This window comes from Hypanus sabinus, chromosome 10 (genome assembly GCF_030144855.1).
Source record: "Hypanus sabinus isolate sHypSab1 chromosome 10, sHypSab1.hap1, whole genome shotgun sequence".
NCBI classification, from domain to species: Eukaryota; Metazoa; Chordata; class Chondrichthyes; order Myliobatiformes; family Dasyatidae; genus Hypanus; species Hypanus sabinus.
The window spans coordinates 124,831,566-124,858,731 of record NC_082715.1 but is presented as its reverse complement, the minus strand read 5'-3'; the positions used below and the strand labels follow the sequence as shown (position 1 = coordinate 124,858,731).

Sequence of the window (27,166 nt, the reverse complement as noted above, 5' to 3'; positions counted from 1 at the left end):
AATTGTTAAGGTTGAGGTTATGGAGTACTTGGTGACACAGGACAAGTTAGGACAAAGCCAGCATGGATTCCTTAAGGGAGAATCATGCTTGACGAACTGTTTGAATTCTTTCAGATTAAAAGTAGGATAGATAATGGGGATGCAATGGATGTTGTATATTTGGACTTTTGGAAGGCCTTTGACAAGGAGCCACACATGAAGCTGCTTACCAAGTTAAGAGCCCATGGTATACAGGAAAGGTACTGGCATGGTGAGAGCATTAGGTGATTGGTAGGAGGCAGTGACTAGTGGTATTCCGCAGGGGTCGGTGTTGGGACCGCTTCTTTTTACGCTGTATGTCAATAATTTAGATGATGGAATAGATGGCTTCATTGCCAAGTTTGCAGCTGATACAAAGACTGGTGGAAGGGCAGGTCGTCGTCATCGTGGCTATGCCTCGAGGTCGAGGATGATGTTCTTTGTTCTGTTGATCTATTTATGGGCTCTCAAGTGGCTTATGAGTCCAATCTTGGCTTTGAAAGTTCTTCCGCATTCAGGACATGTAGTTCCAGATGGCAGTTTGGGCTTTGGTTGTTGTTGCCTCTCCTTCCGTTTTCTTCTCTTTTCTTCTAATTCTACACACCTGCTGGCTTTGAAAGTTGCTGTTCCTTCTCGGATGATGGTTTCCTGTCCTTGGCATTGGTTTCCCAATTGTTGATGTTACATTTCTTCATGTTGGCTTTTAAGACATCTTTGAATCTCTTCTGTTGTCCGCCTCTTTTACGTTTGCCTTCTTTAAGCTGGGAGTAGAAGATCTTTCTCGGCAGATGTTTCTTTCATCCGAACAACGTGACCGCTCCGTCTGAGTTGGTTCTTGATGATGTAGGCTTCAATGCTTGTCATTTTTGCTTCATTTGGCACGCTGACGTTGGTTCTTCTATCTTCCCAGCTGATATTTAAGATGTTTCGAAGACAGTGTTGATGGAACTTTTCAAGTGCCTTCAGATGTCGTTGGTATGTTGTCCAGGTTTCTGATGCATACAGGTGCATTGGGATTACCACAGCTTTGTATCTTAGCATTTTGGTGTCTGTTCAGATGTCACAATCATGAAAGACTCTTGTTCGGAGACGTGCAAAAGCTGTTCCGGTGCACTTAAGACGATGTTGGATCTCGTCATTAAGGTCGACATTGGAGGAGAGGTGACTTCCAAGATACTAAAAGTAGTCCACGTTTTCCAGGGTTGTTGAATTGATGGTTCTATCCAATTTGTCTCAATTGGTGACGGCTGGCAGATGATCTCAGTCTTCTTGGAATTGATGGTAAGTCCAAGTTTCGTGCATGCATGGTTAAAGGCAGTCTGAATCTGGTGTAGGTGACCTTTTGAGAGAGCTGCAACACAGTTGTCGCCTGTGTTGCAATAGTGGAAGGGCAGGAAGTGTTGAGGAAACAGGCAGGCTGCAGAAGGAGTTAGAGAAATTAGGAGAATGGGCAAGAAAGTGGCAAATGAAACACAGTAATGGAGAATGCATGGTCATGTACTTTGGTAGAAGAAATAAGTGTGCAGACTATTTTCTAAACAGGGAGAAAATCCAAAAATATGAGATGTAAAAGGGACTTGGGAGTCTTTGTACAGAACTCCCTAAAGGTTCATTTGCAGGTAGAGTCGATGGTGAGGAAGGCAAATCCAATGTTAGCATTCATTTCAGATAGTCTAGAATACAAGAGCAGGGATGTGATGCTGAGGCTTTATAAGGCACGAATCAGGCCTCACCTAGAGTACTGTGAACAGTTTTGGGCTCCTTATATAAGAATAGATGTATTGGCATTGGAGAGAGTTCAGAGGAAGTTCACAAGGATAATTCTGGGAATGAAAGGGTTATCATACAAGGTACGTTTGATAGCTCTAGGTCTGTACTTGGAATTTAAAGGACGAGGGGGGATCTCACTGAAACCTTTCCAATGTTGAAAGGCCTAGACAGAGTAGATATGGAACGGATGATTCCCATGGTGGGAGAGTCTAGAACAAGAGGCTCAGCCTGAGGACAGAGGGGCTCACATTTCAAACAGAGATAGGAAGAAATTTCTTTAGACAGAGGGAGGTGAATGTGAGGTACTTATTACCACAGGGGGCTGTGGAGATCAGGTCATTGTGTGTATTTAAGGCAGAGCTTGAGAGGCTCTTGATTGAACATGGCATTAAAGGTTAAGGGGAGAAGGCTGGAGAATGGGACTAAGGAGGGGAAAAAGCCATGATTGAATGGCGGAGCAAAGTCAATGGGCCAAATGGCCTAATTCTATTCCTATGCCTTATGGCTTTAAGGCCTTGATTGGGGATAGAGGTGTATATGGACTGGACATCAATGGTGAAAATGAGGCAATCATGGCCGGGGAATTGAAAGCTGTTGCGGAGACTGAGAGCACGTGAAGTGTCGTGATATAAGTGGGAAGGGACTGAGACAAAGGGGATAAAATGGAATCCATATTTGTGTACTTGAGTTCATGGGGGTAGGAGCAGGCAGAAGCAATGGGCCTACTCAGACAGTCAGGTTTGTGAATCTTTAGTAGGAGGTAGAAATGAGCCGCGTGGGGTAAAGGAACTATGAGGTTGGTGTTATTGGATTGGAGATCTCCAGAGGAGAAAGGAACGCTGAAGTGAACCTGGTTGATGTCTCATTGGCTTTTAGAAATAAAAAGATCAAGAGCAGGCAGAGATCCCGAGTGTGTGTGGGGGGGGGGGGGGGGTCCAAGAAGAGGAGGAGAGTTGGAGACAGGAGAAAGGAACATCATTGTAGGGTTCAGAGTCCTTGCCAATGAAGTGGACTTGGAGACAGAGGTGGCAGAAGAGCTCGGCGTTGTGGCTGGCATGGAACTCACTGTGATGCACGCACGGGGGGGGGGGGGGGGGAGGCAAAGGTGAAGCCTCAGAGAGGGAAAGGTTGAAGTGAATGGTGAAGACCTGACAAGGATCAGGCGAGGGAAGAGAATTGGCGTTGTCAGAGTAAAGGGCAGTGTTAGGGTGTTCAGGGAAATTGGGGTGGAGGAAGATGGAGGCACTCTGATAGTTTCCAACAGGTGACAGAGGAGTTTGAGAGAGCCGACGTTGGGGAATAGTGATGGGGGAAGGGAAGCTTCAGGGCACAGCAGCAACATGAGAGGCCTCAAGTCTCGGTCCAGAAGCAGAAAAGGCCGCATAATTCACAGTCTTAATGCATCTGACGTTGTTGGAATCAGAGTTGGTGACAGTGTTATCCATTGTCTGGAGGCATTAGGGCTGTTGGAAGCAGAATTGGAGGTGGCGGGATCTGCAGTTTGGAGACCGTGGGATCCACGGTCTGGAGACATCCGATTTAATCGAGGTCCGAGTGGGAGGCGGAAAAGGCCGCAGTTCAGTGCATCGGAACTGGAGTTGGAAATTGCAGGATCTGTCTCTAAAGTGATTAGCAGTAGCAACTTTGCCCCATGGTCAGAAGGTTGTGCATTTAAGTCCCATTATAGAAACAAAAATACAAAAGATTCAAACTAACTCTCCCTCGTTATTTCTCGGTAATGCTGCACTCTCAAAGGTGCTATCATTCACTTAAGAAGATAAAATTATTCCTTGTGTGGTATGTCAGCTGGACATATAAAGAACCGAAAGCACCAAAGGCAGGCAGAGACATCATTCCTGATGTAGGATCTACATTAATTCCTCAGCGGACATTACTAAAACAGATGACCAGTTTATTGACACAATGGAGCTTCTACAAACTTCTTTGCACCAAATTGGACTCTCAGTTCCTATTGACGGGAATTCGATTTTACCTCACTGTCTGTCAAGCGCTCGACAACAAGTGAGCTGTTTTAACTTTTGATGGTACACCACACAAAACAGCTCAGGTTGTTACAGAAAACTATAAAATCTACAGATTGTGGAGATGAAAACTCCTATTAAATGCAGCTATGACTTGTGTTGGGTATTATTTGTCAACTGAGCACACATAGTTTCAACTTCTAGTGCAAACAGCACAGCGCAAAAGTAAGGCAGCCCAGTTAGTGAAGGACTACAGGTGTGACGAACTCTGAGAAATATCATGTTCCCACTTGAACTGTAGACACATTGCAAACTGACATGTGGTCATAGTATAGATATCCCATTGTAATGCAAAAGAAAAATCAGTAAGTTCACCAGAGCTTTGTCCAACAATTGTCCCACAGCCTCAACTACTAGAGCTGGTAACTTATCTCATCACTACATGTAGAATCTTGTTAAACACAAAGTCGCTGTCCATTAATCGTGTCTCTGAATATTAGAAATAATTTGCATTTTGTTTACAAAATGCAAAAACCTGCCTGATCATTCAAGAACAAATTCTTCCCCGCTGTATTCAAATTTCTAAACCTATCAACTCTTTCAGATGTCATTCCTGGTGGTGCTGCTGTGTTATCAGACCTACAATGCCTATAAAAAGTATTCACCACCCCTTGGAAGTTTTCGTGTTTTATTGTTTTACATTTAATCACAGCTAACTTAATTTGGCTTTTTTCACATTGATCAACAGAAGAGACTTTTTCGTGTCAAAGTGAAAACAAACTTCTCCAAATTATTCTAAATTTATTACAGTTATTAAACACAAAATAATTGATTGCATAATTACCACTCAAGTCAGTATTTAGCAGAGACACCTTTGGCAGCAATTACAGCATTGACTCTGTGTGGATATAGACAAATCTGGACACTGCAAGCTTTTCCCTATTCTTCTTTACAAAACTGATCAAGCTCTGCAATCTGACACATTGCATGGGGATTATCAGTAAACAGCCCTTTTTAAGTCCAGCCACAAATTCTCCATTGGTCTGGAGTCTGACAAGGCCACTTCAGAACACCAACTTTGTTGTTTTTAAGCCATTCCTGCGTAGCTTTGGCTTTATGCTGGGGCCTTTGTATTGCTGGAAAACAAATCTTCTCCCAAGTCACAGTTCACTTGCAGACTGCATCAAGTTTTCCTCCAAGATTTCCCTGTATCTTGCTGCATTCATTTTACCCTCTACCTCCATAAGCTTTCCAGGGCCTGCTGCAGTGAAGTATCCCCACAGTATGATGCAGCTACCACCATATTTCACGGTAGGGATGGTGTGCTTTTGATGACATCTGGTGTTTGGCTTACTCCAAACAGAGCTTTTAGAATAAAGGGCAAAGAAGCTCAATTTTGGTTTCATCCGACCTTAGAACTTTCTTCCAGCTGACTTCAGTCTCCCACATGCCTTCGTGCAAACTAGTCGAGATTTCATTTTTTTTCCCCCAATGGTGGCTTTCTCTTTGCCACTCTCCCATAAAGCTGTAACTGGCAGAGCACCCAGGTAACAGTTATTGCGTGTACAGTCTCTCCCATCTCAGCCACTGAATTTTGTAACTCCTCCAGACTTGTCATAGGTCTCTTGGTGGCCTCCCTCACTCGTCCCCTTCTTGCATAATCACTCAGTTTTTGAGGATGGCCTGCTCGAGACAGATTTACAGCTGTGCCATATTCTTTCCATTACTTGATGATTGACTTAACTGTACTCCAAGGGATATAAAGTGACTTGGAAATGTTCTTGTATCCATCTCCTGAATTGTGCTTTTCAATAATCTTTTTGCAGAGTTGCTTGAAGTGTTCTTTTGTCCTCGTGGTGTAGTTTTTGCCAGGATACTGACTCACCAGCAGTTGGGCCTTCGAGACACAGGTGTATTTTTACTACAATCAATTGAAACACCTTGACTGCGCATGGTAATCTCCATTTAAATAATTATTTGACTTCTAACGGCAATTGGCTGCACCAGTTAAGATATGGTGTGTCATAATAAAGGGACTGAATACTTATGTAATCAATTATTTTTGTGTTTTATATCTTTAATTAATTTCAATCACTTTGCAGAGATCTGTTTTCACTTTGACATGAAAGAGTCTTTTTCTGTTGATCAGCGTCAAAAAAAGCCAAATTAAATCCACTGTGATTCAATGTTGTAAAACAATGAGACATGAAAACTTCCGGGGGGGGGGGGGGGGGTAGTGAATACTTTTTGTAGGCTCTGCAATTCTATCTTCTCTGTTACTGGCACTTCAGCATTTCTCTTTGTACTAACTCAGTCTGCACGACCACACTTTACACTTTTCCATAGTTCTGCACTCATTGCTGTATTATTGTATCCATTATTGCTACACTGTGGGCTTCACACTTCATTGCACCTGGATGCAATGACACTCGTCTGAATCTGAAAATGGCTCGGCACTGAAAAGCAACCCTGAATTGATTTTGGACTCTTGAAAAAAAGCTCACCACCAGTAAGAAAAATCTCTTCACTGACCTTGTGCTGACAACATTTTCTGTCCACAGATGCTCAAGGCACAGCTCTGGAATGACCGGCTCTGTCTCAGATACAAGCAGCGAATCACTGAGAGTGCTGTTTGGGGAGTGGGAATTCCGGCCTCGCTTCGGAGAAGGGGTGTAAGTTGATAGGTTGAATCGTTGAATGCCAGAGAAAGCTGAAGCTCCCAGCGAAGGGGAATGAGATCGGCTGGAAAAAAAGAAAATATCTTACAAAATTTGCAGACAGCAGCAACAGATGATAGTCTACAGGAGACACAAAACCCAGCAGTTGAAGACCATAAGATGGAGGAGCAGTATTATGCCATTCGGCCCATCAAGTCTGCTCCGCCATTTCATCATGGCTGATCCATTTATCCTCTCGGCCCCAAACTCTTGCCTTCTCCCCTTACGACTTCATGCCCTAACCAATTAAGAATGTATCAACCTCTGTCTTAAATACACATAAAGACCCTGGCCTCCACAGTTGCCTAAAAGTCATTAATGTTTATTTTTGCCCACCTAACATACACTCTCCACCAATAAAGGAGAGGCGGACATAAAGACAGATTGCCATTAGAAAATTGACTACTTTTACGATCAGGTCAGACTGTAAATATCAACAAAGATATATTGTTGGCACCGGAAACAAGTACTGGAAGTGACCACCTTTTAAGAAATCGCATACTGGGAAATCCTAGGGAGTCAAGCAGAGCAGCAAGAGTTGCTTAGGCAGTACGAAGGAGAAGAGCAAAGAAATGGTTAAGAAATCTTTCTTTCTTTCTTTTTAAATATTTTTATTGATTTTAAACAAACATAAATAAATAAATTGAGTACAAAGAGCTTGAGAGTACATAATTAATAGGTTAGGATATAAATAAAAATAGATAATAATCCATATATAACCTCCCAAACTCATAGTGGTTACAAAAAGCAGATAAATAAAAATTAAACCCACAGAAAAGAAGAAAAACCTAACTAACATGGGCCATTGCAATATATCAAATATACACAGTAGCGTCAATAACTCCGCACCTCCATCCAAATAATTAAAGATGATAAGAGTAAGGTTTAGGAAAAGTCAGTTTAGCTCATATGAAAATGTTGAATAAATGGTCTCCAAGTTTCTTCAAATTTAACTGAAGGGTCGAAGACAACACTCTTATTTTTTCTAAAACAAGAAATAGTTTGAGAAAACCGCTGAAATACTGTTGGAGGATTAATTTCTTTCCAGTTCAATAGGATAGATCTTCTAGCCATTAATGTAACAAATGCAATCATCTGCCGGGCTGAGGGGGATAAACAACTATTATCCACCATTGGTAAACTGAAAATTGCAGTAATAGGATGCTGTTGCAATTTGATGTTCAGAACTGTTGAAATAATACCGAAAATATCTTTCCAATAATTTTGCAAACAGGGGCAAGACCAAAACATGTGGGTCAATGAAGCAACTTCAGAATGACATCTGTCACAGGTTGGATTAACATGAGAATATGATCGAGCGGGTTTATCCTTGGACATGTGAGCCCTACGTACAACCTTAAATTGTATTAGGGCATGTTTAGCACAAATAGAAGAAGAATTAACTAATTGTAAAATTTTCTCCCACTGCTCTGTGGGTATAACACAGTGAAGTTCTTTTTCCCATTCCTTCTTAATTTTTTCTGATACTCCTGGCTATATTTTCATGATCATGTTATAAATGATGACTACTAAACCCTTCTGGCAAGGATTCAGAACTAAATTTTTTTCCGTAATATCCATTGGACATAATTTCGGAAAAGACAGCAACATATCATTCAAGAAATTTCTAACTTCTAGTATCTAAAAAAATGAGTTTTAGGCAAATTATATTTATTGGACTGCTGTTGAAAGGACATAAAACTATAATCTAAAAACAGATCACGAAAACATGTTATACCTATTGTTTTCCATAACACAAAGGCTTGGTCCATAAAAGAGGGCTGAATAAAAAAGTTAGATATAATAGGGCTTGATAAGATTATTCAAGCCGAAGAATTTACCAAATTCTTACCATATTCATAATGTATGTTTAACTATAGGATTAGTTATTTGTTTATTCAATTTAGATAAAGCAAAAGGAAGAGAAGATCCTAAAATAGAAAACAATGAAAGGTCTTGTACAGATTTACACTCCAAATTTACCCATTGTAGGCAAGGTACTATAATCGATTCTTGTGTCCAAAATATTAAATATCGAATATTAACTGCCCAATAGTAAAATCTTAGGTTTGGCAAAGCCAAACCGCCTTCCTTCTTAGGCTTCTGTGAATATTTTTTACATAATCTAGGATTTTTATTCTGCCACGCATACAAGGATATTTTGGAGTCAATAATATCAAAAAAAGTTTTAGGAATAAAAATTGGTAATGCTTGAAATAGATATAAAATTTTGGGTAAAACTATCACCTTAATGGCATTAATTCAACCAACCAATGACAAAGATAATGGGGACCATCTGGTAATAAGTTGCTTGATTTGGACAATTAAAGGTAAAAAGCTAACTTTAAATAAATCCTTATGTTTCTTGGTAATTTTAATACCCAAATAAGTAAAATGATCTGTAACAACTTTAAATGGTAAGTGTTTATAGATTGAAACTTGCGTATTTAATGGAAATAATTCACTCTTATTAAAACTCAGTTTGTAGCGAGAAAAGCTACTCAACTGAGCAAGCAAGGATAAAGTAACAGGAACAGATCTCTCACGGTCAGATATGTATAGTAACAAATCATCAGCATATAATAATAACTTAAAAGTCCCTTCCTTACAGGTAATAACAAAAATATTAGGTGATTCACGAATGGCAATGGCTAAAGGTTCCAAAGCAGTATCAAATAATAGAGGACTTGAAGGACAGCCTTGCCTCGTACCACAGGACAACTGAAAAAAAGATCTCTAATTATTGGTAAGAACTGAAGCCAAAGGTTTATAATATATTAATTTAATCCATGATATAAATTTCAGGCTAAAATTAAAATTCTGCAGCATATTAAATAAATATGGCCATTCAGCCCTATCGAACACTTTTTCAGCATCTAAGGAAATGACAAATTCTGGTATTTTAGGTGAAGGAGTATAAAGTATATTAATTAATTTTCTAATGTTAAAGGATGAATAACAATTTTTACTAAATCTGGTCTGGTCTTGAGAGATAATTTGAGGTAATAAATTTCCTGTCTCGTGGTTAAAATTTTGGTAAAAATCTTGGAATCTGTATTCAGCAAGGATATAGGCCGATAGGATGCACATTCAGTAGGGTCTTTATCTTTTTTAAGAATTAGAGAAATGGAGGCATCACAGAAATATTGTGGTAATTTACCTACTGTTAACACATCTTAAAAAATTTTACAAAGCCAAGGAGAGAGTATAGAAGAAAAGGATTTTAAAAATTCAGCAGTATAACCGTCTAGACCAGGGGCGTTACCTGAATTCATTGAAAAAATAGCCTCTTTTATTTCGATTTCCGTAATAGGTGCATCTAGAAATACACAATCTTCTGCTTGTTAATTTTGGGATATTCAAATTTCTTAAAAATTCATCCATTATGGAAGAATCCTCAACAAATTCTGATTGATATAAAGAGTTATAAAAATCTTGAAAGGCTTTATTCATCTCTTTATGATCGATCGTCAAAGTGCCATCTTGTTTACGAATCTTAATGATTTGTCGTTTAACCGAAGCAGTTTTCAATTGATCAGCCAATAATTTCCCAGATTTATCTCCATGTACATAAAACTGAGTTCTGGATTTAATTAACTGATTTTCAATCGAGGAGGATAATAACAAACTATGTTCCATTTGAAGTTCAACTCTCTTTTTATAAAGTTCTTTACTGGGGGTCACTGAATAAATCTTATCAACTTATTTAATTTTATCGACCAATGTAAGTATTTCAGTATTAGTTCGTTTCCTAACTCCAGCAGAGTATGAAATATTTTGTCCACGAATAAATGCTTTAAAAGTGTCCCATAATATTCCACTAGAGATCTCTTCTGTAGAGTTTGTTGAAAAAAAACAAATCAATCTGTTGCTTAATGAAGTTGAGAAAGTCTGAATCCTGAAGTAAAGTAGCGTTGAACCCCTAAGATTTGGCATTTGAGGATGAATCCATTGTCTTAATAGATAGCTTCAGAGGTGCATGGTCAGAGATGGCAATGGAATCATATTTACAAGCAATAACATCCGTAAGTAAACGATGATGAATAAAGAAAGTCAATTCTTGAGTAATTATGATAAACATGAGAAAAGTATGAAAATTCTTTGTCATTGGGGTGTAAGAATCACCAAATTTCAGAAATTCCAGTATCAACCATAAAGGAGTTAATAAGAGAGGACGATTTATTCAGAAGAACCTGAGTAGACTTGGATCTATCCATTGAGAGACTTAAACAACAGTTAAAATCCCCACCCATTATCAACATGTACTCATTGAAATTAGGAAAATATGTAAATAAACACTTAAAAAATTCAGGAGAATCAGTATTTGGAGCATAAACGTTAACTAGAACAACTTTTTGATTAAAAAGTAAACCAGTGAGAAGCAAAAATCTACCTTGTGAGTTTGAAATTGTTTCATAGTGTATAAAAGAGGTTGAAGAATCTATAAAAATGGAAACGCCTCTTACTTTGGCTTGGGAATTCGAATGATACTGTTGACCCACCCAAAACCTAAAAAAATGTTGACTATCCTCCTTCCTCAAATTAGTCTCTTGTACAAAGATAATATTAGCACTCATTCTGTGAAATAATTTATATATTTTTTTCCGTTTAATCAGATGATTTAAACCGTTAATATTCCAAGAAGCAAAATTAATAATCTTATCCATATTGCCAATATTTATCATATTTAACACATAAGGTTAAAAAGAAGATGAACTCATGAATCCGGAAGAGGAAATCAAGTTCAAAGAGGAACCGGAAGTTACGACACTCCAGCCATTTTGGTAGTTTCAAGTCAGCCAATGAAGTGAAAACTAAGCAGAAAGCAAATGCAAAACAGAATCCCCCTCCCCCCACCCCCAGAACCCCAGAAAAAAATCCAGTAAGAGGCAAGCAGTCAAACTAATACTAATTTTACCCCGATGTCTCAAGACGGCAACTCAAATGAAAAAGTAGAAAGTAAAAAAACAGACACAAATCACCCATATTCAAAAAAAGGGGTTAGTCATTCCTTAATAGCAGATCCAGTATTGCACATTTTCTCATTGGGAGTTCTACATACAGATGAAGGAACTTTTCCTCTAGACCTTTGACAGTATGGGATTCCCGGTCAAAATGTGGAATGTTAAACTCACCTACTATAATAACCTTATGCTTCTTGAAACAGTCCACGATCTCTCTGCAAATTTGTTCCTCTAAATATCTCGGACTGTTGGGTTGTTTGTAATAAAGCCCCATTAATGTGGTCATACAATTCTTGTTTCTCAGTTCTACCCATAGAGCCTCACTAGTCAAGTTCTCCAGTCTGCCCTGACAGAGTATTGCTGTGACATTTTCCCTGGCTAGTCATGTCACCCCTCCTCCTTTAATCCCTCCAGCTCTGTCATGTCTAAAACAACAGAACCCCAGAATACTGAACTGCCAGTCCTGTCGTTCCGGCCAGCAAGTCTCACTAATGGATACGACGTCATAATTCCAGGTATTGATCCATGCCCTGACTCATCTGCCCTTCCTAGGATACTTCTTGCATTGAAATATACACATCTCAGGACACTAGTCGTACCATACCTCTTGATTCCTGTCTTAGTCTGACGTCTTACCAACATCTGCCTTCACAACCTCCCCACGAACTGTTCCAACTCTATGGTCAACCCCTGCAACTCTCACTTATACACCACCATGCAGCATTAACAAATCTTCCCACAAGGATAACAGTCTCCCTCCTGCTCAGGTATAAACCATCCCTTCTGTACAAGTCTTACCTTCCCTGGAAGAGAGCCCAAGGATCAAAAAATCTTGAGCCCTCCCTCCTAAACCAGCTCCTTAACCATGTGTTAAACTCTGTAATCTTCCTATTTCTGGCCTCACTATTACATGGCACAGGTAGCAATCCTGAGATCACAATCCTGGAGGTCCTGCCCTTTAACTTAGCACCTAACTCCCTGAACTCCCTGTGCAGAACCTCGTCACTCATCCTACCCATGTCACTGGTACCTACAAGGACCACGACCTCAGGCTGTTCACCGTCCCACTTAAGAATGCTGCAGACTCGATCCAAGATGTCCCTGACCATGGCACCCGAGAGGCAACATACCATCCGGGAACCTCATTCTCACCCAGAGTCTCCTGTCTGTTCTCCTAACTAAAGAATCCCCTATCACCACAGCGTGTCTCTTCCCCCATTCCCTTCCGAGTCAGGAGAGCCAGACAGCTAACCACTGTGACTTTCCTCTGTTAGGTCAACACCCCCCAACCCACCTTCCCCACCAACAGTTTCCAAAGTGACGTACCTATTGCTGCAGGGGATGGTCACAGGGGTACCCTGCAATGGCTCCTTAACCCCCTTTCCCTTTCTGACTGTCACCCAGTTTCCCCATTCCCTGCACTTTGGGTGTAACTACCTTACTATATGTCCTATCTTTCACCCCTTCAGCCTCCCGAACGATCCAGAGTTCATCCAGTTCCAGCTCCGGCTCCCTAATGCAGATTGTTAGAAGCTCACATAGATGAACCTTGTAGCTTTAATCGTCAGGGATACTGGAGGTCTCTCTGCCTTCCCACATCCCACAAGAGAAGCATTCAATTATCCTGCCTGGCATCTCTACTGTCCTAAATGAACAAAAATAACAAAGGGAAGGGGGGAGAAAAAAAGCTTAACCAAGAGCTTTTCCTTTCTTTGCTTTCTCTGACTGAAGCCTCTCTTTGCTGAAACCTTGAAGAGCTGAAGCCTTCAAGAGGTAAAGCCTCACAATCACCACTCTGACTCTGTCCACTCAGATGATGGCCGCCGTGTTTGCCCCGCCTTCCTTTCATTTGCTCCTGCTAATCAATCTCAAACGCAGATCGATCAGAGCTCAATTACGCTGCTGCAATCAGCTGCCTTTTTCCACTCAGGCACTGCTCTCAAACTTCTGATGCCTGGGTTGGTCAATGTTCAAAGCTCAATTACTTACATGAACCAGCTAGCAAGATACCTACCACAGGCACATAAACTCAGCAAAATGGGAAGTGAACCAAGACAAATAGTAATTGAGAATGTGACCTAACAAAAGCAGCAGGCAGTGGTGAAAGAAAACACTCAGATAACGTGAATACAAACAGATTTTGGAACTGCTACTGCAAAAGTTGGCTGTTTGGCAACAGAGTCTGTGCTGTGTCCCGATGAAGCAATCCCATCAGTTCAATATTGCAACCTGTACCTATACACTGTACACTTGGTGCGTAGGACTGAGATCGAGAGCATCGTGTCCTTTGTGTGAATGAGATGATATCCTGAACAGAGGATGGAAGTGGATACAGCTTTTCTCCCCCCACTTCACTCAAACATTTTAATAAAAATGTAAATATTACAATTCAAATCAAGCAAATAACAACCGAGTAACAGTTTTGCCATTCTACTTATAAAAAGTCCCAGAAAATTTGGAAATCGCATTGCAATGACCAGCTGTCAAAGCAGCATGATCTGAAAAAAGTCTCTGCTCGGGATACCACTCCTTCAACAAATGTTCCCATGTAGATGGGTATAGCTTATTAACCTTGGTATCTTCCTGGTTTCATTATCACGGCCTTAGTGGGCACATACTGGGCGGTGGTGGTCTCATTCCTGGTGCTTTTGGTTAATTACCTTGAGGTTGCTATGAGCCCAGCTACATAAAGGTGGTATTAAGTGGAGTAGTGGATGACAAATGGTTGCACATGTGCGTCTGTGTGGAAGTATGAAAGAAAGAAGTGGAAACGCATGCAAGGGGAAAGAAAGCACAGGCCGTGGGTCAAGGACAAGGACCATTAGCAGCCACAGCTGTTGACAAATTTAAGAAACTTAAAAGTAAACACACACAAAATATACTTCATTATGAACAGATACAATGTCAAGATAATCCCTAACTCAATACAAATATATTTATTAAACCAAATCCCAATGAGTAACTAAAGGCAGCTGCCCAATATCACTTATGTCTCCAGGCTGACCAAGGATTATAAGAATCAGAAAGGAAACTGGGATTGACGCTTAACACTGGAGTAGCCATGACTGTACTGAATGAAGACACGGGCTTTGGGGCAAGATTTGGTCTTAAGTCAAAACCAAAACAATTTGCCGTGTTTTGTCACATCACATTCCCAACCAGGTCGGTGCAAAAAGAGTGTCACCCGTCCCATCATTCCCTTGCGTTTGCAACACTTCACGCAGTTACAGGGTAATTGCTCACCTCAGTGCCGCCATGTTTGAAATGGAAGGAGAATGGGAGCGCGAGTGTGTGCCCGGAGAGGCTGTGGATCTGTTCTGGCTGGGGAAGGAGGAAATATTTTGGAATGGAGACGCCACTGGTGACTCCCCCTTTGAGACACTTCTGAGGTGAGCAGTCAGGGAGCTGCTGGTGGCTATGTGTTGAGGAGTCCCCGCTGTACCGGGATGCCGTAGAACTGTGTTCTGTTCCTGTTCAGTGGGAGAAAACACAAGAATTACTGCCAGGTATTAAGAGATACTACAAGTAGATAATCAGACAAAAACTGTGGTCATTTTATTGGAACATGTTACATCTACTCAGAGTGCCATGACTAATAAATGTTTGCTGCTGACAGAACTTGCTCCACTGTCCACAATGTCCAGCTCATGGGATACAGCTATAAGGTTGGGACACATTCTAATTCGCATTAACCTGATCTGTTTTGAGGGTTACTTCAGCTTGGAGGATTGTTCCAGAGATTTGTAGTTAATAACAACATTTAAACAGACATTTCAATAAGCACATGGACAGGAAAAGTTTACAACAGAGGTTCCCAACCTGGGGTCCGCGGACCCCTTGCTTAATGGCGTTGCTCTCTGGCATAATAAGGGTTGGGAACCCCTGGTTTAGAGGAACATGGTCTAAATGCAGGCAAGTGGGACCTTAGGTGTGTACTTTGATCGACATGGACAAATGAGGCCAAAGGGCCTGCTTGTGTACTCTAATAAACTATGATTTCTTCTGGATGCTTAAAACGAGGTGATTTGGCAGAGCTAGGCCTAAATGCCGGATCAAGAAGGCAAAACAATTTGCGAGATATAATTTACAACATCCTCAGGCTTCGTTCATACCTATCTACCTCTGAACAGCTGCCTTGTTAGGTACTTAAGAAGGCCCTTTAAGAGTCACCGCTGTGCATCTCGTACATGTGAGCGAGACTGGGTAAGAGCATCAATTTCCACTCCTGAGGAAATTATAGATCCAGATAACCATATAACCATATAACAATCACAGCATGGAAACAGGCCATCTTGGCCCTCCTAGTCCGTGCCGAACTCTTAATCTCACCTAGTCCCACCTACGCGCACTCAGCCCATAACCCTCCACTCCTTTCCTGTCCATATACCTATCCAATTTTACCTTAAATGACACAACTGAACTGGCCTCTACTACTTCTACAGGAAGCTCATTTCACACAGCTATCACTCTCTGAGTAAAGAAATACCCCCTCGTGTTTCCCTTAAACTTCTGCCCCCTAACTCTCAAATCATGTCCTCTCGTTTGAATCTCCCCTACTCTCAATGGAAACAGCCTGTTCACGTCAACTCTATCTATCCCTCTCAAAATTTTAAATACCTCGATCAAATCCCCCCTCAACCTCCTACGCTCCAATGAATAGAGACCTAACTTGTTCAACCTTTCTCTGTAACTTAATTGCTGAAACCCAGGTAACATCCTAGTAAATCGTCTCTGCACTCTCTCTAATTTATTGATATCTTTCCTATAATTCGGTGACCAGAACAAGGTGTGACAAGTCACCAGTTCCTTAATCACCCCTTATGAGACCAGATATGTATTACAAGTTTATCAAACAAGAGTCATCGAATCATACAGGCTCTTTGACCCAACTCGTTTCGCTGGCTATGGTGACTATCTGAAGAGTCCCATCTGCCTGTGTGTGGCCCAAATCCTCCTCAACCTTTCCTATCCATATACCTGCTGAAATGACTTTTGTATGTACCTGCCTCTACCACTTCCACTGGCAGTTTGCCCCATATACTCAACACCACCTGTGTGAAAAACATGCCCCTTCAGATCTCCTTTAAATCTTTTTCCTCTCACCTGAAACCTTTGCCCTCTAGTTTTAAACGGTAGGCAGAAAGAATGTGACCATCGACTGTAACAATGCCCTTGTGATTTTATAAATCTATACAAGTTCGCACCTTCGTTTCCTTTGCTCCAGTAAGAACAGCTGCAGCCTATCCAGTCGCTCCTTATAACTCCAGCCCTCCAGTCCGAGCAAAATCCTTGTGGGCCTTTTCTGCATCATCTCTAGCTTATTCACATCCTTCTTTTAGCAAGGCACCCAGGAATGCAGACCGGTACTCCAAAGGAACTCTTACCGACATTTTGTACAGCTGTAACATGATATCCTGACTCTTGTAGTTAATACACCACCCTCTCTACCTGTATCATCACTTTTAGGGAATTATGCCTTGTACCCGAAGGTCTCACTGTTCTAAAACACTCCGCAGAACCCAACTATTGACTGTGTACCCCTATATTGGCAACTGTTTTGCAAAACACTTAAGCTCAGCCCACAATGGCCACACCATTCTCACATTGAGCTGTCCATACTGCAGGGATGAAACCGAACATCAACTGGAGGAGCAACTCCTTACATTCTGCCTGGGTGGTCTACGACCCACTGGTATGAATTTTGAGTTTACTCATTTTTGGTAAATCTGTCCCAAATCCTTTTTTTTTTCTTTTATTCCCCTCTCCCACCCTTGCCCCTCCTCAACCATTCCTTCTTCTGATCCACCCATCCACTGACTTTTGTCCTCCTCCCTAGTCCCCCTTCAGCCAGCTTTGTCCTCAGACACCTGATTCCATCCACACACTGCACATACAGGTTCCCCACCCCCCACCAAACCCTGCCATAACTACCTGTCATCTTACACCTTTCACCACAGTCCACCATTCGCCTCAGAATCCTTTTGTGCCATTCCCTTTCCCACCTCGATACTGGCCATCTTGTTTCACCATTTTCCATCCTGATGCAAGGTTTTGATCTGGAATATTGACAGTTTCTTTTCTCTCACCGATGCTTCTCAACCCACTGAGTTTCTCCGACAGTTTGGGTTACTGTGTACATCCTGTTTTAATGTCCCAAAATGCATGGCTCTGCAGAAGCCTGAGCTAATCCCATCAACCATTCCCTTACCCACTTTCTCAGATCCTGTGGTAACCTTCAGCAACTTCCTTTACTCTCCACTGTACAGCCTAATATTGTCAAAACTTACTAATCATGCCATCTACATTCTCATCAAAATTGTTTGTCAAGAACACAGAAGCCAGCGTCGATCCCTGCTGCAAACCATTAATCACAGAGCTCCAGTGCGAGAAAAGGCCTTCCCCTGTCACCCAGCGACTCCTACCACTAAGCCAAGTTTGTATCCAATTGACTAGCTCACTCTGGACCCCATGTGACCTAAACTTCTGCACCAGCCTGCCATGTGGGACCCTGTCAAAAACTTTGCTAAGTCCAGATAGATAATGTCTATTGCCCTGCCTTCACCAATCCTCTTGCATATCTCTTCAAACACATCAATTAAATTCAAGGGCCAAGACTTCCCATACACAAAGGCAAGCTGATCATCCCAATCACCCTTACGAAGTTCAGACAGAATTACTTGAACTTAAATTCTCCAATGACACTGATCATGCCTCCACTGGACTGTACAAGCCCATGGGTACTCAAGTTGATGCGTTAACTCTGCCTGATATTCCATGAAATTTGTTCATTGACATTACTCTTCTCAGCCAATAACTCAGAGGCCATGTGGCTGTGAAGACTTGGGAAGAGAGATTTATTGTTATAATGTTACAGCCGTCATCAGTATGATATTTCTTGCAAAATAAGCCGTCTGATTTCCAACCAAAATCTCCTCCATCCTCCTTATTAAAACATGCTTGTTCACCTGTTCATTCTGTCTTTGATTTAACATCACACATCTCTATGCAGCCTTTTGGAATATCCCTTCTATTCTATCCAATTTTACAATTAAATTTCAATAAACAGCGTGTTCCAAATCCCAAGAAAATAGCAAAGGTATTTCCAGAGCTACTGCTCTTAAACAAGATCACACGGAGAAAAGAAAATAAAACTCTAAGGAACAGGTACCTCTGTTTTGATTTTACGTAATGCCCATACTGTATGCAAACACTGTACTGTGTCGTAAGTCAAGATGATTGAAGGTGCCGTATTGGAGAAAACTATTTTCAGGGTATAGTCAGCAACATACTGTACTCTTGGCACACTGGTCACACTTCCTGAAAGGGAGATAATAATACCTTAATTTTGTACAAAATAATCCTTTAGAGAAATGTCACCAAGCAACGCAACTATAAATATTACCCAAAACATAACTGGTATTGAATTCAAAGACTGCATCCTAAAACAGGTTCAGAATCTCAGCTTTTAGGGGTACCAGCATGATTATTAAAAAAACAAATGTTATTTTGTGAACAGCAGCTGAGCACCCATTAACTGCACTTTTTTGCAATATTAATATTTTACTTCTAAGCATATCGTATTTATATTTTGATTGCATACTACACTGCATTGAAAATTTTAGCTATCTTTAAAGGTAATTTCCAACTTTTGTTAATCTTATCTGTCTCTGTTTATAAATTGTTTAATATTCCCAAAGTTACAAATAAATTGACAGACGCAAAAAAAGTTATACATTTATTCATGAATACAATAAACGAATTGGAAAAAAATCCAAATCAAGAGAACCAGCTCATCCCATTAAACAATGTTATCAATTTGCATTATAAGTAAAAGATTGCACTAGTTAACCGATCAGTTCGATATTGTGCCTGATAAGCATCACCACAAATAGAAGTGTGAATTAAGTTGTGACACTCATACAAAATAACATTATTTGCCAAACCTGAGGACAGGGAACTGGCATTATTGTACTCAGAATAGGAGAGATTACAGGTAGATTTGATTGAGATACTCACGATAAGATAAAAGATAGAAGAAATAGTTTCACTAAAGGAGTCTCGGTAACCAGAGGACATTGATTTACAGAACAGAAACTTACTATAACACTAAATTGTTTGACTTGACTGTTTCAGCTGATAATGCAGTTACAGATTAACCTGCAGCCTACTAGGTACTACCCAAGAATAGCCAAATCCATCTCTTACCATGGTAACTGTCTGAAAATGAAACAGACTGCAAGCTTGGATATCATATCTAACCCTAAACTTTGACCTAATAGTCATGTCATCACTTCAACAACCTCAGAAACTCTGCTAAACTCTCAAACAGAAAATTTTTAAAAAATTAACAGACCTCCCCACCACTACCCTCCTCTGTCTGGTGGAAGTGGTCCTCATCCTCACCAATTTCTCTTTTAGCTCTTCCCCTTTCTCCAGACCCAAAGTGTAATCATGAGCCCCAGCTCCACCTATCTATGTGTGCCAGTCTATGTCCCAAGCTTACCTTAGTAACACTGCCCAATTATTTGAGCTACACTGACAACTGCATGAGTACTGCTTCATACTTCCATGCTGAGTTTGTCAATTTCATCAACTTTGCCTCAAACTTCTGCCCTTAAATTCACTTGGTCCATTTCTGATACCTTTCTCACCCTTATTCGATCTCTCTGTCTCCATCTTTAGAAACAGACTATCTACCAGTATCTTTTATAAATCTACTAACTCTCACAGCTATCTTAACTGTACCTCTCCCAACCTGTCACGTGTAAAAATGCCATTCCCTTTTCTCAGTTCCTCAGTCTCTGATGCACCAGTTCCCAGGTTGAGGCTGCCCTTTCCAGGCCACCAGAGCTGACGTCCTTCTTCACAGAACAGGGTTTCCCTTCCCTACCATTAACGCTGCCCTCACCATCATTTCTTCCATTTCTTGGACATAAGCCCTCATGTCATCTTCACCGCCTTAACAAAGGAAAAGTTCCTCTTGTCCTTTCCTATCACCCCACGAGCCGCCGCATACAGGACATCATTCTCTGCGACTTCCACCGTCTTCAACAGGACGCTGCTAAATGCTGATTCGTCACCACTTTTGATTCGGCCAACAACAGTGGTGTCATCGGCAAACTTAAACACAGCACTGGAACTCAGCCCAAAAGCCAAAGCCAAAGTGATTAGAGCAACGGGCTATGCACACAGCCCTGTGGTGCACCTATGCTGACGGAGATTGTGGAGGAGCTATATCATCGCCAACCTGAACTGACCGTGGTGTACAAATGAGAAAATCAAGGATCCAGTTGCGCAAGGAGTACTAAAGACCTGAGCTGATCAACCGGCTGGAGTGTTCAGTGATACCTTTAACCTCTCGCTTTGGCAATCTGAGGCACCCACCTGCTTCAAGCAGTCTTCAATTATACTGATACCCCAGAGGTACACGGCAAACTTTTTACAATGTCTCTCATCCAGATGCACCTGCATCCACTGTGATGAAGAGCTTTGAGAGGTTGGTGATGAAACACATCAACTCCTGCCTGAGAAGTAACTTGAGTCTGCTCCAATTTGCCTATTGTCACAACAGATGCCACTTCATTGACTTTCAAAGGTTCATTTTATTGTCAAAAGTGTGCAGGTAGAACACAACTCTGATGTTTCTCTTCTCCGGATAGCCACGAAATACAGAACTTAACGAGAATTTCACTCAACCCTGAAAAATCTTTCAGCAAAGATGCATATGTGCTCTTCATTAAATACAGCTCAGTATTCAACACTATCACCCCCCTCAAAACCAATCAATAAGCTTCAAGACCTAGGCCTCGATACCTCCTTGTGCAACTGGAAAACAAAACACCACGTTTACAATTTTGTCATTTCTTCTTTTAAAGACGTAAGGTATTTCACAACACAAATTTTCTTGAAACACAGGACAGATCACCCACTGAGCCGATCAGGTAAAATAACTTGGTACAAGTTGGAGTCCTCACCTCCTGGTTTACAAACAACAGGTGCGATTTCATCCAGCGGGTGCAGCATGCTGAACATCGTAGGCAATGGCTCCCTGCAATCAGTTACACAACATGTCATCAGAATTAATACTACAACAAGACTCACCCCAATATGTGGGAAACTTACTTATTAATGCACAGGAAGCTGTAGCTACTAATAATGGAGGGATGTTATATGGAGAGATTTTACAATGCAGGTTTATTTACACTACAATATGAGGCTGAAAAGTGACCATACGGAGATTTATACAATAATGAAAGACATACAGAACCGTGCAAAAGTATTTTGCACAGTACTGTAATTACCAACTTGAAGCAGAGAGCGAATTCCCAAGTCTGGTGGGAGCAAAGGATGTTGGGAATGGCGAGGGTGGAGCACTGCAGGAGGGGTATGGAACAGGTGGCGGGAAGGGTGGGGGGAGGAGGAGAAAGGTGCAGATATACCCAGCCCTGAGACACCAGGCAAGGTTATTTGATTTCAAATGATCATTATGATGATGATTATTACAGAATGTCTCTCTGGTGCTTCCCACTCCCTCCTGTCTCCCTTCCTCTTTACCCAACCATGATTCCCCTCTCCCTGCCCCCTTCCCACTATCAGTCCACAATAGAGACTCATATCAGAATTAGGTTTATCATCACTCACACATGTCATGAAGTTTGTGTTTTTTGAAACAGGACAGTGCAATACATTAAATTACTACCATACTGTGCAAAAGTATAAAAGGCAGAAATTTCTTAAACAGCATTCAGGCAATATAGACCATAAGACACGGGAGCAGAATTAGGCCATTCAGCCCGAGTCTGCTCTGCTGTTCCATCATGGCTAATGTATTATCCCTCTCAATCCCATTCTCCTGTCTTCTCCCTGTAACCTTTGATACCCTGACCAATAAAAACCTTTTATCAACCTCTGCTTTAAAAATACTCAGTGACTTGTCCTCCATAGCCATCCATGGCAATGAATTCCACAGATTTACCACCCTCCAGCTGAAGAAATTCCTCACCTCTGTTCTAAATCTAGGTCTCCCTCATTCTGAGTCTGTGCCCTCTTGTCCCACATCCTCTCCACATCTACTTTATCTATCTACGCCTTCTGACATTCAGTAGATTTCAACGAGATGTCCCTTCATTCTTCTAAACACCCAGGCCCAGAGCCAACAAACCCACCTCAGACATTAACCCTTTCATTCCCAGAATAATTCTTGTGAATCTCCTCTGGACCCTCTCCAATGCCAGAACATCTATCTTAGATAAGGGACCTATATTCACAATACTCCAAATGTGGTCTGACCAATGCCTTATAAAGCTTCAGCATTACATCTTTGCTCTTATATACTAGTCCTCTCAAAATGAATGAAAACGAGTAGCAAGTCTAACAATAGAGGGGACTATTCTGGAATTAGTTTTAGTATGGCTCCCTGCCACACTACAGGGACATAACTGCGCTGGAGAGGATGCATAAGAGATTCACCAAGAAGTTGCCTGTGATGAACTATGAGGAGAGACTGCAGAGAACGAAGGAAGAAGCTGAGGGAGAATGAGAAAGGGGAATTCAAAATTCTGAGCGACATAGACAGGACTGAAAGCAGGACGATTTTCTCAAAAGATGTATAAAGCAACTGACATAGAGCAAAGGCAGAGGTTTAGATGAAACCTGAGACTGAATTTTTCACCAGGTGGTTGGAATATGGTTTCCACGGTCTGGGCAACTCGTGGAGTCAGGCACTCTAAAGACATTTAAGGAACATTCAGTTAATCACTTGAATCAGCAAGGCACAGTGGACGACCGACCAAACGCTTCTCAATGGCATGAGTGCAGACTGGCATTCGAAGGTTTTTGTCAGCCATTTTCTGTGCTGCACAACTCCGTGAATGAAGCTGGGGGAGGCAGAAGGAAGAATGGGAGAGCAGCTTTGAAACAGTGTTTATTAGTTAGAATTAGCATTCTTATGGGAAAGGACAAAGATTTTAAAAAATGAGGAAAGGTACTTCAAATAGGTAATAGATTTAGCAAAAGTTGACTGGAGTCAGTATTTTGACAGTAAATCAATCTCAAACCAATGAGAGGCATTTTTGTTTAATCACTCAGGATTAGGTATCACTGGCAAGGTCACATTATTGTTGATCCCTTGAGGAGCTGCAGGTAAGACACCTACACCTGAGGGACCAAACCATCTCAGAGGGCAGTTGAATCAACCATTTGGAGTGGGTCTACATTAGACTGGACAAGAATAATAGATTTTCTCCCATGAAGGATACTAGCTAAATGGTTGTTTTTCTGTGCCAATCTTGACTTTATGACGCCCTTTATAGTCTTCATTACTAATTCAAGTCGTTTTGCTCCAAATGTCACGTTATCAACTGAATTTAATTTCCACAGCTCCCACGCTGGGATTTAAACTCGGGTGTTCCTGTGACCAAAAGGCTCCTTGACAATTAATTGGGCAAGTCACTAAAATGATTAAAAATGTAGACAGGATGCTTATCTTTATCAGCTGAGGAATACAAAAAGAGCACGGAGGTGAGGCTGCGACTGCACACTATATTTGGCCAAAGCCATTAGTTAGCTTGAATGTTACATACAACTGTGGTCACTATAACATTGGAAAGATGTATTGGAGATGAGAGGGTGCACAGAAGGATACTGCTGAAATGGGAAAGTTGAATCTTTGACAAAAGATTGGATAAACTGGGATTGTTTTCTTTGGAACAGTCGAGGAAAGACAGAATTAAATATCTGTAATTATGAAGGACCTAGATCAAGTGAGTATTAGGAAACACCTATCTCCCTTAGTGGCGGGGGGCAAAAACCAGGGAATATAGAACTAAGATATTTGGTAGAAGGATGAAAGAGACAATGAGGGTTTTTCTTCCACCCGCACCCAGAGAAGGTGGGGATTTGAAACTGACATTTTAAAATGTCTTGGAGGTGATTGCAGGGCCGTGGACCAAGAACTGGGAAGTAACATTGAACTAGGCAGCCTTTTGTCAACAGGCAAAGGATCAATGAGCCATCTGACCTCCATCTGTGTTATAAATGTAAAGAGGATTTCTTTTTTTACAATGTCTTGTGTATGTGACTCAAAATGGCTTCTTTGGCTTGTTAAGAGTAGGAATGCTTCTTTGTCTGATAAGTGTTTCTCTCGCAGTTGTTTAGCTTTAGACTTGCTGATATGGGGAACTCTGGTAATGCCATGAGGATATTGTGGGGTGCTCGTCCGGGATTGATTTCTGTGGAAGCTGTGTGATCACCCTCTTTAAATTATGTCTGCGGCGAAGAGCTGGTGTGCCTTTGTGGGTGTGCGATTGCTGGTTACCTCTGTATGTGTGTTGGGTGGGGTGGCTGTTGGTGCCCAGAGGGCGTTGTTCGAGTTCCGACTAGCGTTGACGAAATGGTGGTGGGACCATGGGTTGTCCGTACTGTTTGGAGAGTGAGGAGTGACCGGTTGGGATGTTTCAGCAGTGGTAGGCTTCGCCCGGTTGTTGGAATAATGTCCAGCCCTAAAGGGGCGGAGGCGTGGGCGGAGCGGACCTCTCAGTTGTTGGGTGAGTGGCAGTGCTTGGCTGAGGGAAAGTGACAGGGACAGGTTGAAAGTTTGAGTACGCGGGCTGGTGACATTGTTAGAACTGTCGGGTGCAATTACCTTGAAGTGACAGCTGCCAGTTCTGGGAAAGTGTGGGAAAATGCGTTTGGTTCGACTAGAAGTCAATTGCCGCAGCTGGGGGGCTTATCATATCCATGGCAGGAGATTGGTGGAAAGTTTTTAGGGTATCCCTTTTGGCTAGGGGGGCAGACAAATTACTTGCAGTGCCAAGGGGATCTGTCAAGGGGATCAGTTGTGCCGTTGATCCGAGAGGTGTCAGGAAACTTAGAGGAGGCCCAGTGGGGGAACAGCTTGGGGTCTCTGGGGGAGCACGTTCCCAGCAATGTACAAGGGAACTCCCGAAAGGAACAGACCCTATTCCTAAAGGCTTAGAGGGACCAAGCGTACAGGTGTTGTTACGGATGGATGGAAGTCAAGTTAAAGCCATCCTCGGCACCGGGGCGCCGGTGAAGTTGCTGTACAGTTTGTTTCATAACCGTTATTGGAAGCATTTACCCTTGACGACATTGAGGGCACTGGAGATTTGGGGTACCAGTGCCGGTGATTATCCAGACGACGGTTGTTGGTCAGTGAAAATGGAGTTCTTGGAGGCAAAAGTGGAGGTGACTGAGGTTCATGAATCGTTAATGCTGATGTGTCTGGACACTGTTGAGACGGGCAGCGTTTCTGTTCTGGAGAGAATCAATATCCTGCTGGTGCGCTTGGGGGCCTGCCCGAAGGAGGCGAGTGAGCGCTGTTTGGAGGCATTGTCGATGCACCCAGAGTTTCGAGCTGCTTATGCGGACGTGTGTAGCAGCATTGGGCCGATACCGAATTCAAACAAGAGCCGGTGGTGGTACGGCCTGGGGGAAGTATCTGAGGGTGAGACCCTCTTAGTGGACGCTGTGAAATACCACGAGGGAGGGGAGTTGACCGCTGAAGACACCTCGGAGAGAGAGAGGTTGCGGCGACTGGCCCCTGAAGCCGTGGAAGACGTAGGCAGCGTGTGTGTGGATTATATTGCGCTGAAGAGGTGCACTGTCAGTGACCAGAATATGGCCCTGAGGGCCGAAGAGGCGATGGCCTGTCTGAGTGGTGCGAAGTGGTTTAAGGTGCTGGATCTGAGGAGTGGATGTTGCCAGATCCCGATGAGTGGGGCCGACAAGGAGAAGACGGCCGTTATAAATTCCCTAGGAGTCTTCCGGTCCAAAAAGATGCCACAGGGCATATCTGGAGCCCTTGCAACCTTCCCGCGGGGCACGTGGAAGACCATGGGGGATATGGAGGCGTTGAGAGTTTTGGTGTATGTGGATGATCTCTTGGTATTTGGATTTGCCTCAGGAGAATATGAAGTGAGGTTGTTGCAGGAGCGGCTGAGAACTACAGAGTTAAAGTGTTTTCTGGACACGTGCCAGGGCTGGCGAAGGTCGCAGCTCGTGAGTGACTGTCTCTACAGAATCAAGTTTGAAATGAAGACGGAGAGACTGGAGAAAGTTGATCTGGAAGAAATCATGAGGAAGAAAAAGCTGGAGAGAAGTGCAGTGAATACTGAACTGGAGGCTGACCAATCTTTAACTGCTGCTTTTAAGGTCGGGGTGGAAGAAGCTGGTGGAGTAACTGCGTCCCAGATTGAGATGGCCGGGATGCGTGAGTCAGAACTGCTGAGCCTGTGGCGAGAGTTGCAGGGGCCAGAGAAGAAGCTGATATCTCAATTGCAGGAGGCTGAAGAGACTGCAGGAGCAGTGCAGGCCACATGTTTCCGTTTGGAGAAGATCAAACAGCAGCTACCAATTGCAGAAATGAGGAAGAATACAGATTCGATGGAAGATGTGCTGGAAGTGTGGTACATGCTGCCTTTTGCTGACTTTCCCTCGATTGAGGAAGAGACCTTTGGCCCTTCTCCCACTGAGTCAGGTGTAGTGGGGAGGGTTAGCTGTGTGCAGTGGGGGGCATGAGTGAGAGGTTGAGAGAGGAGTTGGTAGCGGGCCCGAGGTATCCCCAGTTGTGTCCAAGTCTGATGGGTTTTGGTGAGCGGGTACGGGGGTCTCAGAAGGGTTAGGAAACTCCCAGATAAGTTGGCCTATATAGCGCCTGAGGAGCAGGGCGTGAGGTTTACTGTGTGGGGAGGAGATG

At 42.3% G+C, this 27,166-nt stretch overlaps 1 protein-coding gene across 1 annotated transcript in view; it reads right to left on the bottom strand.

The window, feature by feature from the left end:
* anapc1 (anaphase promoting complex subunit 1) overlaps nt 1–27,166 on the bottom strand; it is a 235,295-nt gene that overhangs the window by 187,947 nt on the left and 20,182 nt on the right. Inside the window, exons 7-10 of the mRNA XM_059982885.1 lie at nt 21,426–21,499; nt 18,620–18,768; nt 14,695–14,921; nt 6,303–6,512 (exon numbers count right to left, since the gene is read on the bottom strand). Coding sequence (XP_059838868.1) covers nt 6,303–6,512; nt 14,695–14,921; nt 18,620–18,768; nt 21,426–21,499 — 660 coding nt within the window. The remainder of the gene's footprint in view (nt 1–6,302; nt 6,513–14,694; nt 14,922–18,619; nt 18,769–21,425; nt 21,500–27,166) is intronic.